At 54.5% G+C, this 16,858-nt stretch overlaps 1 protein-coding gene across 1 annotated transcript in view; it reads right to left on the bottom strand.

Moving 5' to 3' along the window:
* The window catches only part of STX8 (syntaxin 8), an 81,651-nt gene that overhangs the window by 61,480 nt on the left and 3,313 nt on the right, over window positions 1-16,858 (bottom strand). Inside the window, exons 3-6 of the mRNA XM_038157084.1 lie at window positions 16,722-16,816; window positions 14,643-14,753; window positions 9,085-9,209; window positions 7,709-7,801 (exon numbers count right to left, since the gene is read on the bottom strand). Coding sequence (XP_038013012.1) covers window positions 7,709-7,801; window positions 9,085-9,209; window positions 14,643-14,753; window positions 16,722-16,816 — 424 coding nt within the window. The remainder of the gene's footprint in view (window positions 1-7,708; window positions 7,802-9,084; window positions 9,210-14,642; window positions 14,754-16,721; window positions 16,817-16,858) is intronic.

Raw genomic sequence — 16,858 nt, 5'->3', positions numbered from 1 at the left:
GCCCGTGCCAAGGGGCCAGCCAGGCTCATTGTGTGTGAGCAGCCCCAGGCAGCAGCGGCGCTTTCATCCCCCCAGGTGCAGCTCCAGGGCTGAAAACACCCCTGGGAGCAGCTGAGAGCACCCCTGGGAGCTGAAAACACCCCTGGGAGCAGCTGAGAACACCCCTGGGAGCAGCTGAGAGCACCCCTGGGAGCTGAAAACACCCCTGGGAGCAGCTGAGAACAACCCTCAGAGCAGCATCCTCTGCAAACATCCCTGGGAGCAGCTGAGAACACACACCCCATGGGGAACAGCAGCAGCAAACAGCCCTGGGAGCAGCATCCTCTGCAAACACCCCGGGAAGCAGCTTAAAACACTTCTGGGAGCAGCTGAGAACACACACCCCATGGGGAACAGCAGCAGCAAACAGCCCTGGGAGCAGCAGCAGCATCCTCTGCATCCCCCTGCCCACAGCAGCAAACCCTCCCCAGGCTCAGCAGCACACACCACGCTGAGCCCTTGGCTGCTCCCCATCAGCAGCCCTGCTTCCAGGGTTTCCAGTCACTTCGGGTGATGCCTCAGGTTCAGCTTTCCTGTTTTTCAGGTTCTGTGCTGCTTTAGTGTGTTAGAGCTCTATATGAGGGGATGTGAGCTCTGTTCACACAGCAGGGAGACAGAACAATCCCTGCTCCAGCTGGGGACCAAGGACAATGCACACAAGTGACAGGCCCAAGAGCAGACACCCGGATTGAAGGGGAAAACCAAGAAGGATGGGACTGCATGGCAAAGCCAGCCCAGCAGAGCCTGAGGCTGCACAGGGATGGAAACCCAGCCCAGCAGAGCCTGAGGCTGCACAGGGATGGAAACCCAGCCCAGCAGAGCCTGACAGGCTGTAAGAGGATGCACACCCAGCCCAGCAGAGCCTGACAGGCAGCAGGAGGATGATTGCTCCCTGTTCCTCCCCGTGCTGTCAGCAGCCCTCTGTGAAGCCATGGCCAGGACACCTCACACCTCCTCACGCTGCTCCAATCATCCAACACTGCTGAAATTACCCCGAGCCTGAGCTGCAGAGCTCCCTGTGCAGGTTCCCATCTGGCTGCTGACCCAGGCCTGGAGACAGATCCATTCTGCAGTGGCTTCCCTGCTTTCTCCACGTTCCCTTTAAGAATACCAGGAAATTTCACAGATAAATGAACACTGGAAATACTGAAGCAGCAAAGTCTCGTACTTAAAAGGTTAGGAAAAACTAGAAATCCTTTTTTTTTTTTGCCTAGCTACCTTTCTCAAAGCAATGCAAATCCAGTGTAACCTGCGTTTCCACCACCCAGCAGGCAGCACAGGCAGGGTTACCTCCTTGACAGATACCAAATAATTTGTTTTATCCTCATCACCCGGCACGAGGCTGCATTCCTCACGGACTGCACACAGCCCCAGCCCTGCTCTGCAGTTAAAGCTCCCCCACAGACCTTCCCAGCACGGCCCTCCTGACAGCAGCTCCGAGTGTGCTCTGACTTTGGCAGCTTCCCTGGGACATGAAACACTATTACTCCAACTCAGACAGAAATAGGAAAAGCGACAGTGAAGGTTTATTTTGGATGCTCAAAGAGAGTCTGAAGCTCCCTTTTTGAAAACCACAAGCAAAGCAAACCTTATCTACCTTTCTAATATATTTTTATATTTCAGGGGCATGGTTTCGTGGGGACCTGGCAGTGCCAGGTTTTCAGCTGGACTCGGTGGTGTTAAAGGCCTTTCACCAGGAGATGATTCCACATCCCCAGCCCCTCCTGGGGGTGGCCCAGGGGACCCCCAGAGCTCCTTCCTACCCCAGGTGACCCCCAGGGCTCCCTCCCAGCCCAGGTGATGCCCACGGCTCCCTCCCCAGTCCAGGTGACCCCCAGAGCTCCCTCCCCAGCCCAGGCATTCCCTGATTCCCTGCAGCCCAGCCTGGGTGGCACTCAGAGGGGAGCACTCAGGATGGGTTAACCCCCTCAGCCCCAGCTCCTGGGCAGCAGCACAGGCAGTTTCATGCTCTGAGGACACATTTATCTGCATTTATCTGCTGCTGCTGCTGCCACAAGCCCTCTCACAAGCCTGGCCTCACTCTCTGAACGATTTCCCACCTAGGAGGAGCGAGGCAGGACCTTGCAAACAGTTCTTGCCACCACAAATGCACAGCTCAGCCCCAGAAGAGATCGAGTCCTGTGCAAATAATGAGGCAAGTCCTGCAGAAAACAGAGTGCAAGGGCTTTAGGACTAAAAACACACCCAAGAAGTGCTGTGGAACCTCAGGTCTGCCACCTCCCAGCTTCCCAGCGTTCACACCCAGCCCAAGTATTGCACTATTTAGACCCCTCTAGACAAAAAGCAAAGTTAATTTTTCCCCTAGGAAGGGTTAAATCCACTTAAACAATGTGCAATAAAGACAGAGCCCTGCCCCAGTAACACTGAAGTTGTTTCTATTCCACACAATAAGCTCAGGAAGCAAAATTAAAATCTATCTGCATGGCCTGAGGTCACTGGGGCGAGGGATGGTTATTTTAAATCTGAATATTAGAAACACATGGCCCTGCACGGAGGTTTGCAGCCAAGCTGAACCTGCTGGTGCTCAGCCTGCCCAGGGAATGCTGAACACCTCCAGAGCCCAGCAGGCAGCACTGGAGCCACCCCCAGGGGCTCACAGCAGGCAGGGCTGCAGCTCCACAGCGTGAAAACAGTTTGGACAAGACGATGAACATTTCTAAAACTTCAATCCTTAATCATTTCTGATTTACAGACTAATCCTACCAATGATGCAATGCACCCCCAGCCCCTGCTCTGAGGCTCTCAGGCACAGCCCATCCCCAGTGCTGATTAGTTTGTACGACAGCAAAAACGCTCCTAATAAACAGAAATGTGAAATGGCTCCAGCATTTTGCAATAGGTATGTAAATAATCTTTAGGAGAAGCCTTTGCTGCCCGTGTCCTGAGCGGGCTGCTGCAGCAGGGGCTGAGCACTGCCCTGGCTGAGGGGAACCTGATCCCTGCTGCTGCTCCCAGCAGCTCCTGCAGCACCAGGGATGGTTCACCCCTGAACCCATGGGGCCAGGACAATGCTCCAGGTGTGTGCAGAGCAGCCAGAACGGGCTCTGGGCTCCAGCACTCTGGAGGAAGTGCCAGGGTAACAAAAATCTCCCAGCAGGCTGAGCTGAGTGCCCCTGGAGGAGTCTGTGCCACCCACTGTGAGCGGAGGTGACGCTGCAACCTTGCTTTGCAGAGCTCTTGCAAACAAAACCATCGTGCCACAACTTCTGGTCGCTTTCAGAAACTTGATTTTGACAAGAAATTCAAAACGTTACATAACCGTATAATTACAGGATTATTGTGAGAGATGGTTTACTTCAAATGCTCCACTCTGGGCAGGAACATCCTGGCTGGGGGCAGCGCTCTCCTGAGCAGGAGGAGGACATGAAGGCTCTGATGTTGCAGCTTCTCTACCCATGAACTTATTCATGCTCTGCTGGAAGCTCAGAGGAGCCGGAAGCAAAAGAACCCCTCCTCAACAGAGCAAAGAAATGACCCTGGCAGGGAGAAACGCCAACCAGGGAGTTTTGCAAGCTCCCAATATTTACCATCCATCCCAGAGTACTCCATTCTCATGCAAGCATGTCACAATGAGAAAACAACATCTCTATAAGGGTAAAACAAACAGCATTCACAATTTCTGAAAGCATTCTTCCACAATTATTGCACTAGATTAGATTGCCTCATCACCAGGGCCAGAGGCCATTTACACTATTTGCTTTCTTTTTTATTTTTTTTATGGAACAGATGAAAGGATTACAGAAAGTTTTCTGGGGCCAAATTTGGAGCTAATGATGGGAAAATTCTTCTGCTAATCCCCACAGCTAGCAGACTCCTGGGGCTGGAAAAAAACAATGTCTCCTGGTACCCAGCTTCTCTTGGGCTCATCAGTGCAAAATGCCCAGCTCGGGGGGTTTGCAGAGCCCCATCAGCTCCGAGCAGAGCCACAAAATCTGCAGGACAGGGCTACAGTGGAAACCTGAGCACAGAGCCACCAGAGACCCCCACTGAAACTGGATGCTGCACAGAGAGAGCCAAGGACGGGGCTCAGCACACCAACACCCACCCCGGCTGTTCCCTGGGAGGAATGGGCTCTTCCAGAACATTCTGTGCCTGGAGGGACCCACCTGAGCAGCCCCTGCTGCCTCCAGAGGTTCCTGCAGAGATGGGTGGGGCTCAGGCAGGCTGGTGTCACCTGGTGTCACCTGGGTCCATGGGCACAGCTGTCCCCAGGGATGCCCTGGGACAGAACTTCAGCCCTGCTCCTGCTCCTGCCCCCCAGCAGCACCGAGGCACCTCCCTCCCGGGCTTTAATCACTTTGCAGTCATTTAACAAGCACAAAGCCAGTCGCAAGTGAGGAGTAAACTGTGCATAACTGATCCCCGGTCCTGGTGCATCTGCAAACGCACAGCTACACCAGCTGGCACCCGGGGGAAACGCCTCTGGCCACCCGGGAGAGCTGGCAGGGAACTCCTCCAGAGAGCCTTGCGATGGAAAAGGCAGACCCGAGTGTGGGAACCCAGGACATCCCTCTGGGTGCCCTGGATGGCCAGAGCCGCTGGCAGGGGGCTCTGAGACCCTGGCAGCAGCCAAAGACACACGTGGGGTTTTGATCTTAGCCCGTGGAGCAAATCACCAACTCTGCATGAAGAATTACAAGCCACACACACAAGTTTAGGTATTGTAGTAGAAGTAGTCACGAAGTGAAAGGAAGGATTTCTGAGTGCTGTACAGGGGGGTTTTAAGCCAAGGGGTCCAAGTTTTGTCCATGGGGGTCAGGGGTTCTAAGATGGAGGGATTTGGGTGTGCCCTGTCCTCCTTCTTTCTCCTTCCCAGCCTCCATGTCTTTGGTGATGTTGGCACTCACAGATTGGTTTAGAGTAGAAAGTCACCATTCAATATAGATAGTAGGCATTGGGGGAAAAGCATAAACATGTAACACGTAATGTGTGATATAAAAGATGGCAGCAGCCCTTGGGAGGGCAGTGTGCCTTTGTCTGAGCTGCTGAACGGGGACAGCAGCTCAGGAAAAGAATCTTTTAGATAACCAACAATAAACAACCTTGAGAACAGACAACAGAGGACTGCTGAGTCTTTCTTCGAAGGCACGGGTTGGAGGAGAGACTTTTCCATCTTTTGGGGTCACCCCAATCCAGGGGTGAAACCCCACATCTGGCGTCCCTGGGTGGGCAGGAGACCCGACACTGAGGAACAAGTCTGGAAAATCAGTGCCCAGCTCCCTAAAGCCCAATTCAGGAACGCACACTATCAGTGCTTCTGGAGGGAGCCGGGGTTGATTTGAACAGCAGCACAAGCTGCAGGCACCTCCTGAGCCGCACAAGGTGGGAACATCCCCAGCAGCCAGGCAGGGGAAGTGGAGCTTCCCACAGAAAGGGGCTCTGATGGAAAGTCTGACTGCAGGAAAGAGAAATGTTGAAGCAGCACTTAATGAAGATGAACTTCCCCTGCCTCCCCACGAGGCAGACGATGCCATTATCACTCAGCACCAGGAAGGAAAGGGATTCCAGGCGAGGGGAAATGACAGGGCAGTTATCCTCATCAGCCTGAGCCAGCAGCAGCGACACCACCTTGGCACAGAGCCTGAGCAAAGTCTGCTCATGGTTAAGCACAGGCATGAAGTAAGATGTGCACAGGGAAAACGGCCCCTGGAAAATATTGCTAAGGACTGCAGCTTCTCCAGGGTGCCAGTGACAACAACGTGGCTGACCTTATCCCCCCCACATCTGCCCAGAAAGGCCAGGAAAAGGGATTGCATGGAGTCAGGAAACAGGGGAGCTCCACTGGCCTGGCAGGGATGGAGCCGAGCGCTGAGTGAGCTGCCCCACATCTGGAGAGTCAGACTGCTCCCTCTGCACAGCTGCAGCCCCTCCTGGGGACACTCCAGAGGGCTGGCAGCTGGGACACGGGCTCTGGGCAGCCGCCAGGCCCCAGCACTCCCTGCTCCCAGCAAAGCTCCCCTCCGGGAGGAGCTGCCTCGAGCTCAAGGTGGAGCTCCAAGGAAACACCGCAGTGTGCTCGAGGCTTTGTAACTAAGACAAACGACACCAGCACTACCCGCAGGGTTTGTAAAAAGAAGGGTTAAATATATGCCATTTCACAGATAGCTCAAGGTCTCGATGCTAGAAGTCCGGCAAAAATGCAGTGGCACAAAACACAGAACCTTCAGGGTCCCAAAAACGTAAGAATTTGGGGAACCATCCCCAACCCCCAGCAGGGAAATGGGACACAGATTGTGTATTCTCCTGAGGAGAAACCAAAGTTTCACAGACAATCCATAAACATGCTCATGCTTCCCACCTGTTTCCTATTTAGAGAAAAAAAAAGCAATTAATATGACTTTTTAAGCAACAATTAATAAAGGAACCTATGAGAGGAGACCCCTAATTGAAAATGCCTTTCCTCACACGAGGCAGAGGATCCAAATATGACAAGAGCACTGAGCATGGTCTGTCCCAGCTGCACAAACCCTTCCTTAACAACCCTAAGATTAATAAACAAAGACATATTCTGAGCATTTCCCATCCCTCCTGGGTTTAGCCGTGGCAAACAGGAGAAATCCACCCTCCTGCTCAGTGTGCTGTAGAGCAGAGCTGCCCTGCAGCACTCATGGCAATGAGGGACTCTGGAACCCTCAATCCAAGCTGCCCTGCAGCTCTCATGGCAATGAGGGACTCTGGAACCCTCTCAGGGCAGTGATGGGACTCTGGAACCCTCAATCCAAGCTGCCCTGCAGCTCTCACGGCAGGGATGGGACTCTGGAAGCCCCTCGCAGCAGGAATGGGACTCTGGGATCCCTCAATCTGAGCCACTCGTGGCAGTGCTGCGGGTTTGGAACCCCTCACTCTGAGCAGAGGGGCTCCAGGCTCCCAAAGAGCTGCAGCCCAGGAAGAAGCAGGAATCAGGGCTGGGTTTCAGGGCTCTCAGCAAGGAAAAGGACACTGCCCTGCTGAGTGGGGAAGCACAGGGCAGGGATGAAGGCCAGGGCTTTCCCTGGGCTGTTCCAGGTGGAAAGGATGGAGAGGTCAGGAGCCCTGAGCACAGCCTGAGGAAGGGATGGAGAGGTCAGGAGCACTGGAGGATCTGCTCTGCAGGGCCAGCTCGCGCCACGTGCACAGCGAGGTAACACAGCACATTTATTTATTTATTTATTACTGCAGGAGAGCAGCTCCACTCGGCCACTGGCTCCTCTGGAAGGAGCTAGGTGCTCTCCTGGTTCAGTATTACACTTAATTTGAGCTATACCCACTGCCACAAACCCTCCCAAACCCAACCACTTGGAGCAAACAATGCAGTGCTTCTCCTTCCATTGCTGCCTCAAGACTTCTCCGCTCAGCTGACCAGGAAGGACACACAATGACAATGCTCACGTGGAGCCCTGCACCACATAAAAGCTGTCACGAAACGGAAAAAGGCAGAAGATGGAGCACAACATGCATTCTGTGCTTTGGAGCAGCAATCACCGACGCCTCTGCTCGAAGGTCAGGCTGGGGGGAAGATCCCAGCGCTGGGCACAGCAGAGCCAGGGCATGGTGGGCACTCTGCAGCTGAACACAAGCCCTCGGTGCCAGCTGCTGGCTCTGCGGGCAGGGGGCAGGTGTGTGAGGAGAGAAAAGAGCAAACCCCACTGAGGCGAGGCGCTGTCCTTACCGTTCTGCTCGTCCAGCTCATTGCCAATCTCCTGCCCCATCTGCTTCTGCCTGGATATGATTGAAGAAAGAGCATCCAGTCCAGCATCTTGTTCTGCACCAGGAAAACGTATTCAATTACTTCCAAAAGCTGCTGAAATGCCAGGCTACATAAAACAGGTAGAAGTGAAGGGAAAAAATCGACTCTGTGCTTAAAGGGCTAAAATGTCTTAAGAAAAACACATGAACACAACATGAAAATTAATCCTCATGGCAACAGTACTCTTGAAATAATGTGAATGATGGGTAAATAATTTCTCTGCTCTGGCTGGGACATTTTGCTGAGGATCCAAAAAAAAAAAAAAAAATCCAAGAATTTAACATTTAGCTGTTACTCAATCATAAATGCAGGGGATTTTCTGGCACACACGGCCAGCTCCAGATTAGCCTTTTTAAATTTTCCAAGCAACTTTTAACATGAATAAAAGAAAACAGGTGATGCAAACACCAAAGAATTCAAAGAGATTTTGTAAGCTGCGAGAGGGCGCAGAGGGTGGGGAGAGCTGAGGGCACGAGGGCAGTGCCAGGGTGATGTGCTCCCAGAGCTCTGCAGATCTGCTGGCTGAAGAACCACATCCCCTGTGCCCTGCAGGGCACCCCTCAGCCAAAACGGGCAGCTCTCCCTGCCCAGAGCTGCCAGGGTGGCACAGGAGGAGCTGCAGAGGGTCAGGGCACAGCAGCGATGCCCAAGTGGGCTGCCAGGACACCCTCCCCTTCAGCAGCTCCTGCAGCCTCAGGTTAATTACCTACAGTGTAATTAAAAACGCAGCTGAGGCCCCTCCTGGGGCACCAGGCGTTCTGCTGAGCTGCTCACCAGTTGCTCCCAGGCAGGGTGAAGCAGGCTTTTCCTGGAGACTGATTTCATTGCATCACTTCAGTGCTTGAATTGCCTGGAAATGGGCTCATAACCACCTGAGCTCCCCAGGCTGAGCTTCCCCAGCACCCCCAGAGACTCCTGTGGGTGCAGAGGGCCAAACCCTGCAGACCCTTTCTGGAGGAGCTAATTCTTACCTTGCCCAGTTCAACAAGGCCCCTAGAGCCAGCACTCTAGGGGCTCTAGGGGTATGTGATCACACTTGTGATCACACTGCACACCAAAACCACGAACACGGGCAAAATCAGGACCCCCAAAATTTAATTTAAGAAGTTGCATCCAGGTAAGAACATTGCAAGCACAATGTTGCTGCTGCCAACACAGAAAGCGGCAGCTGCCTGGAGCTGCTGTGTTTGACATCTGTAAAGAAGAAAACTCCAGCACAGGCTGGTGTATTGAGGTTCCAACAAAAGCTCCTCTCAGAGCCCCAGAGATGCTCAAAACTACCAGAAAGGCTCTTGTACCTTCAATGATCCTTCTCTGCTGCTGCCTGAGCTCATCAAAGCCAAGTCCTCTGGTCTGCTCCGATTCTTCCAAGAGCCAGGGGTTGGTGCTGCCTCGCTTGGCCCCTCCTGCCATGAGGCTGGACCTGCAAAGAGTCCCAGGGAGTGATTTCCAGCCCTGGCTGTGTGCTCTGCCCCTGCAGACAGCAGCACTCAGGGCTGAGCCCTCTGGGCAGCCCCAGCAGGGATCACCAAAAGCAATCCCCGAGCACAAATGCACCTCACAGGCTGGAGCTGGTGAGGAAGGACAGAGTTCATGCTGCAGGGATAAACAGGCTGTATGAATATCCCCAGATTGTATAATAAATCCATGTAAAATGCTGTTTGCAGGTAGAGCACACAGCATTCCTGGGAATACACATTATTCCTGGATTTGCCACCTGATCAAAGCACAACAAGCTCACAAAAATACTGCTACAGCCTCAAACAGCAGAAGGATCCGCTTGGAAACAGAGATGTAAATCAGATGGGACTTAATTCCCTGCAATCCTGACCAAACCTAACCAGAACATTCCTGAATTTCGGGAGCTGCAGATGGACACAGCTCCCTTCCTGCATTTCCTACTCTGGCACCAGCCCGAGCAACAAGCCGGGAACACACACTCCTAAATGAAAGGGTAATTAAATAATGGGTTTTCTTTTCAAAGAATTATGACTTGAGATTGTTCACATTACAGACACCTCCCTGGTGACCACAGAAAACAAGATTTCCATGTCCAGGGCACATAAATCCAAGCAGTAAAATGAAACCCCACTCAAATATTTCCTCAGGAGCAGATTCCTGGTTTCTGCCTTCCAGCTCTTCCCTGGTTTCTGCTGCAGGACAGACCTCAGGACAGACTGGGAGCCCCTGAACCCAGAACTGCAGCCCAGCTTTGGGGGGAGGCATGGTGAGGCTGCTTCCCCCAGATGTTCACAAGTTGGAGCTTTTGCTTTCTGCTTTCCTTTCTTCCAGCTCTGTATTCCACCCCCATTTCACCTTCTCCCTGCTCTTCCCCAAAGCATTCCACAAAGAGGAGAAATGAGGGGGCTTTTCGGGCCTCTCCAGTTCCCCGTGATTTCAGTTCCAGCCAGGCCCAGGTGAGGATGCTGCAGCCGTGTTGGTGTTTCTCATCGAGGGTTGGTGCAGCTGCTCTGCAGGAGCTGCTCTGGCGCTGCCCGGTGCCCCCTGTGCCGGGCACCCTGCGTGCCCAGCCCCGGGCAGAGGTCCCCGTGCCCGGGGACAGGGGGCAGAGGGTCCGGGCCCTGCTGGCGCTGAAGGCGGCCCGAGCCCGGCCCGGAGCTGGCCGGGGCTCCTGCGGGAATCCCGGGCAGCTGGGGACATCTCCTGGCCGCGGGATGGAGCAGCGCTGCTGGGAGATCAGCCCGCAGCAGAGCCTGCAGCTCCTCTCGCTGGCCGCGGCAGCGCGGGCACCGCGCTCCGGCCCGGGGGAAGGCAGGATGAAAAGGAGGAAAAAATAAAGAGAAGAAATAAACTGGGGAAAAAATGAAAAAAAAAAAAAGGGGGGGGGGAAATAGGAAAAAATGGGGAAAAAAAGACAAAAAATAGAAAAAAATTGGGAAAAAATTGGAAAAAAATAGAAAAATTAGAAAAAATAGGGAAAAGTAGAAGAAAATAAATAGAAAAAAGAGGAAAATAGGAAAAATAGGAAAAAGAGAGAAAATAGAAAATATAGAAAAAATAATAAAGAGGAAAAATAATAAAGAGGAAAAAATAGAAAAACACTTTTTTAATAAAAGTGGCTAAAAAGCACTTTTCCTAAAGGCCAGCATGTCCCTTAACCACCCCAGTGGCGCTGAACCCCAAAGCAGAGGCAGCCCTGCTGTGCCACGAGCAGCGGGGTGTGCAGGGCAGCACCAGAGAGGAGCTGGGATTCTTCTGCACTGCCCTGCACCTCCAGTGACTCCATGTGGTTATCGAGGCCGGCAGTCAGGCTTGACCAGACAGCCTGACACACACCTGGGGTGCAGCTTTCCACAGCGGCCAGCTCTGCTCCCTGCTCCGGGGGATTAAACATCCCTTTCATGTCCCAGGCCCACCAGCGGCACCGGCCGTGTGACCACGACAGAAGCCAGAGATGGAGCCAGCACTGCAGCTCGCCCAGCTCACCTCAATTAGAAGGACACAAACCCCAGGGCAGCAGCACCTGACAGAGCTGTCTAACAAAGCGAAGGAACGGAATCCCTGCTCGCTAAAACCAGCACGGCCATTCCTGCCTGCTCAAAACCAGCCAAGGCAAGCAAATCTGCAATAATTTGTGGTTCTGCCTCTCTCCCTCGCAGCAGTGCTCTGCCCCGCTCCTGGAGGCTGGGTCACGGCCAGGGGCGTGCTGTTACAATAATCTTTGTGACATGTTTGGTAACTACCTTCCCCTGCACACAGCGCCACTTCCTCCTGCCTCTGCCCTGCCCCGGCGGGTGTGAAGATTAAAGCTGATCCAATTAGCCACCCACGGCCTCCAAGTTAATCAGGCAGAGCCGGGGAGCCCAGCGGAGCACGGCAGCGCGGGGACGCCTTTTGATGAGGGGAGCAGACTTAACTAATTACAGGGCTCAGCGATGTGCCCCAGCACAAAAGGTGATGGGGTTTAAAATCAGGGAGCTCTGTCACTGCCTAACAAGGGAGGGCTTGTCTTTTGTCTCACCCATAATGCTGAGAACACCTCCCAAGTCACTTAGATTACTCAAGCAGCGCGCACTTCAGGCCAAGGCCACACATCGAGGCTTAGGGCTTCACAAGGCTGATCAGCAAGACTGAGTCTCAAACAAAACCTGGGTCATATGACAGCTGGGTGATGATCACTTGAACGGTCCCTGAACTACAGAGGGGCTCTTTGAAGCAGCCAGGGCAGCCCAGCCCGGCTTCACAGGTCACTCTCCTCAGGGGAGCTGCAGGACTGGGGCGTTCTCTCACTTACAGTGCCCACTCTGCATTTTCAGGAAGCTCCAAGCTAATAAATAAACCAATCTTCTATTCAAATACAGACATTTGGAAAAAATCTATACAAATATTCTATATAACAACTTTTTAATAAAAACAAATTTCTATACAAAATAGAAACCCTCTGTATCTCTCCAAAAACCCATGAGAGGCCTCATGAGCACAGGCACTTCCAAATCCCCTCCAGGCACCATCGAGGTGGAGATTTCCTCACAAGAACCTCTCCTGAAGGGAGGCCTCCAGCACTCCCTGCAGCTGGCAGAGGATCTCCAGCCCCAGCAGCACAAGACCTGCTGCTCCCCTGCTCCAGGGAACCCTTTTTGGTGGCCCTGGACACCATTTCCCTGTGCCTGGGCTCTCTGCTCCCACTGTGCCAAGGCCTGAGGAGGCTGGGGGACAGCCATGACCACAGAGCCCCCTGAACCCTGCCCCAGCCCTCCCCCAGGTGTGATCCTGTCCACTCCTGGGTGGACAATTCCCTCTGCTCCCAGAACTGAGGCCACCCCCATCCCAGGATGCTGCAGCTGCAGCCAGGAGGCTCCAGCAGAACTGGGAGGGAGGGAAGACACCAGGAGGGGCTTTCAGAGGCACTTTCAAATGTTGATCTCATTTCCTTCTTTTCTTGTTTGCCCCCCACAAACAACAGCCAGATTCCCAAAGGCATTTGACACCTGAAGCTGGGCACTCCTGCACTGAAGCCTGCTCGGCATGAGGGAAAATTCCCATTTGGATCCAGGCTGAAACACCTTCCATCTGTCAGCAGGGGTTCAACAGGAAAAATGGCGAGCCACACTGAGGAAAAAAAGAGTCCATAACTCTTCCAAAACGTACCCGGGGTAGCTCTTCCTGGAGGGGCTTTGTGTCCCACGGGCACCAGAGGCTGTCTCTATTTCTGAGGAATTCCAGGAGCCACCAAGGAAGGGCAGGTAATTCATTGATTCCCCGGTGGCTGACAGGACTCCTGCAGCCTGAGACCTGCTCAGACAGGAGCGGGACTGTTGCCATTCCTCTGTCTCCAGCAATGCTCCAATACTCTCAGAGCCTGACCTGTGGCACCCAGGGAGTCCCCAGTGCTGGCTGCTCCCCCGCTCTGCCTTTGGAACGGAGCGAGACCCTGGGAATTCTGCCCACGGCAGCCCCTGCTCCAGCAGCCTGCTCAGACTCTGCCAAGGGGGAAAAGGGGCACGGGACGCTGCCATTGTCCCCGACAGCCACCAAAGGAAATGCAGCTGGCCCTGCTCGAGGGGGGCACACGGACAGCCACCCTTTCCCCGGCAGCTCCAGCGGCAGCTTCCTTAGGGCTGGAGGGCAGGAGCGCTGTCCCCAGCCAGGGAGCGTCCCGCAGCAGCTGTCCCTGGGGACCGGCCCCGAGAGCACGAAGGGCCAGCCCTGCGCCCCAGAAACAGCCTCGGAGCAGCTCCCCCGGGATGAGGAACTCGGCGAGGGCTGACCGGCCGGAAAGCAGCTCCATCCCAGGGCAGAGCTCCCAGCCCGGGCCCCGCGCAGCCAACGCGTGACCGGCGGCGCAGGAAGGGAACGAAAGGAAGGGCTGCTGGCAGCAGCGGGGCCCGGGCACCGCGGGCTGTCACATCTGCCCGGAGCAGGCACGGAACAGCAGCACAAGCCAGGCGGGCGCCAGCGCCCGGCTCCAGCAAAGCCCAGGCGCTGAGTGCTCCAATGCGGGGCAAAGCTGAGGGGCAGCTCCAGGCACATTCCAGGGGGGCTCTGCCGCCTCCAGAGCCCCAGAGCTGGGCCGGGATCTGCCGGGATTGCAGGGGGACCCCGAGCTGGGAACGGCAGCTGAGCCCTGCAGAGCCTGGGGCTCCGTGCCTGACACCAGCTCCTGCCAGCACCGGTCAGGATCCTTCCAACACTCTTCCAAGATCCCTCCAAAGTCCCTCCAAATTCCTTCCAAGCTCTCCCCAGGCCCCTTCCCCACAGACCCACTCACAGCCCAGGCTCAAGCAAGAGAGCAAAGTTGGATTTCCTGGCACAAGACCCAGGCCCTGAGGTGTCTCTGCCTGTACCCCTGAAAACCAGACCCACAAGGGAGACCATGGAAGGGGTGGGAATTCACCAGATGGAGTATTGGGCTCAGTTGGGTTCAGATAGGCCCAGGTGGGTTCAGATAGGCCCAGGTGGGTTCAGATGGGCCCAGGTGGTTTCAGATGGGCCCAGGTGGGTTCAGATGGGCTCAGCTGGGTTCAGATGGGCCCAGGTGGGTTCAGATGGGCCCAGGTGGGTTCAGATGGGCCCAGGTGGGTTCAGATGAGGCCAGGTGGGTTCGGATGGGCCCAGGTGGGTTCGGATGGGCCCAGGTGGGTTCAGATGGGCCCAGGTGGGTTCAGATGGGCCCAGGTGGGTTCAGATGGGCCCAGCTGGGTTCCAATGAGCTCAGGTGAGTTCAGATGAGCTCAGCTGGGTTCAGATAGGCCCAGGTGGGTTCAGATGAGCTCAGCTGGGTTCAGATGGGCTCAGCTGGGTTCAGATGGGCCCAGGTGGGTTCAGATGAGCTCAGCTGTCACCCCAGATGCACCCCAAGCTCAATGCCCTGGGGTCTGAGGGGACAGTGCCATACCTGCTCACGTCTGGCTCGGGGCCCTCATTCCTGTAGGATGCCTCCAGCTGCCTGTGCCGGGTCAGGAGCTCGTCCACCAGGTTCTGCCTCCTGTCCCCCTCCAGCTGTGTGCTGATGGCTCTGGGTTAAGGACCAAGCTCACAAACACCACAAAGCTCTCATTTCATTCTAGAAAATAATACTTGTTGTACATTCTTAATATAAATCAGACATCCTGATCATCAAAATCAAAGATTTTAACTGAAAAAAAAGGCTCCAGGAACTTACAGGATTGGTCACACATTTCTGAATGAAATCTGTTATTCTAGATGTGTTTCTGATCTTTACATACCTGAAACAAAAGGTTTCATACAGGCCACAGCATGATCCTCATGTCATCATCTCAAAGTAATTAGACAGCTGGAAGGACATTTACCTCCAAGTTAGCATCAAGAATAGCATTTCCCCTCCAAAATCCAAGCAAAGTCATTCTTGGTTTATTTGCTGGGCACTGACAGGGTAGCAGTGCTGCACAGGTTAAGCTCAGGGAATGAGGAGATTTCCTACAAGAGCTCCAAATTACCCTGTCACCACCAGGGCAGGCCAAGAGAGGAGAGCCTTTAAAATCAGCTCACCTCACATCACTGCAGGCCCCTCACACAGAGCAGGGGAGCAGCTCCCAGCCAAGGGATCCCAGAAAAACCAGAATTCTCCTTTGAGCGTCTGTTTCCAGTTGCAGCTCATGAGCAGAGCACCCCAGAGCCACGGGAGAGCAGAGGAACAGCTCCCACAGTGCCTCTGGAGAGCCGTGCTGTCACAGGGGAGCTCTGGGGTTTCAAATTAACCTCAGTGACACCCTGAGGGACTTCAGCTCTCTCCCAGGTGCTGCTGAGTGGCTTCAGCACTGGCTGAACTGGTTTGTGTGTGTTTTCAGCCACAGCAGCAGCATCTGCCTGCCCAAACACCCCCTGGCAGTTCCAGCCCTGGCCACCAGCACAGCACGGAGGGCTGGAGCTCAGGAGGGGATTCTGCTGTGCTAGGCTGAAATGAAACGCTCCTGCCTCAAACCAGACTGCTCCTGGACACCTCCAGGGAGATGGACACACCCGCGACCCTCCAACCTGACTCTTCCAGCATTTTCCAGTCTAGCCATGGGCTAACACCCCCAGCAGGAAACCTCTGACTTCTTCCCAAGGTGCACTCTGCAGCATTTCCATCAACCCGCAGCTGCAGGGTCAGCCAAAGCCAGGACACCCCAGCCTGAACAAAGCTTCCTCCTTCCTCTTGGCATGCCTGGCCAAGAGAAAGTGCCAGGAGGAAATGCCAAGGGAAAATGCCAAGAGGAAACCCACCTGGACAGCTGAGTGCTGGCCCAGTGACCCTGCTGACACAGCACAGGGCACCCTGAGGTGCCTCAGAGCTCTCCTGAGGCTCCTCTCAGCCCCTCCTGGCAAGGATGGGGACACAGGGGTGACCAGAGCCAGGCTCCGTCCCAGCAGCCCAGGGGTGCTCAGCCCTTCCTGCCCTGACAGTGACAACAGCAGCACAGAGAACGCTCTGTGACCAAGTGACCTGCAGAGGGAACGAGGGGAAAGCCAGAGCGTGTGGCAGGGGCTGGCAGCACGTTGTGCACAGCACACTCTGCACAGCACACTCTGCACAGCAGATTTTTACAGCACACTTTGTACAGCACACTTTTAAGCACATTTTGCACAGCACATTTTCACTGCACACTTTGCACAGCACATTTTCACTGCACACTCTGCACAGCAGATTTGCACAGGACACTTTGCACAACATACTTTTAAGCACATTTTCACTGCACACTCTGCACAGCACATTTTGCACAGCACATTTTCACAGCACACTCTGCACAGCACACTTTTAAGCACATTCTGCACAGCACACTTTTAAGCCCATTTTTCACAGCACACTCTGCACAGCACACTCTGCACAGCACACTTTTAAGCCCATTTTCACAGCACACTCTGCACAGCACACTTTTAAGCCCATTTTTCACAGCACACTCTGCACAGCACACTTCCCAGCACGTTTCCAGGTGCCCCAGCCCAGAGGGGCAGGGCTGCTGGGCACAGATACATCTGCCGTGTGGACACCGCCCGCAGCAGCTGCTCCCTCAGCTGCTCAATCTTCTCCCTGAGGCTCTGCAGCGAGGTCCTGATGGCCACGTTCACCTGGGGGAACACAGACATTGTCACGGGCCTGCTCTGCCAGAC

Source organism: Motacilla alba, chromosome 18, assembly GCF_015832195.1.
Source record: "Motacilla alba alba isolate MOTALB_02 chromosome 18, Motacilla_alba_V1.0_pri, whole genome shotgun sequence".
Lineage (NCBI taxonomy): Eukaryota > Metazoa > Chordata > Aves > Passeriformes > Motacillidae > Motacilla > Motacilla alba.
The sequence above is the reverse complement of the archived record's forward strand: the minus strand, read 5'-3'. Positions and strand labels throughout refer to the sequence as shown.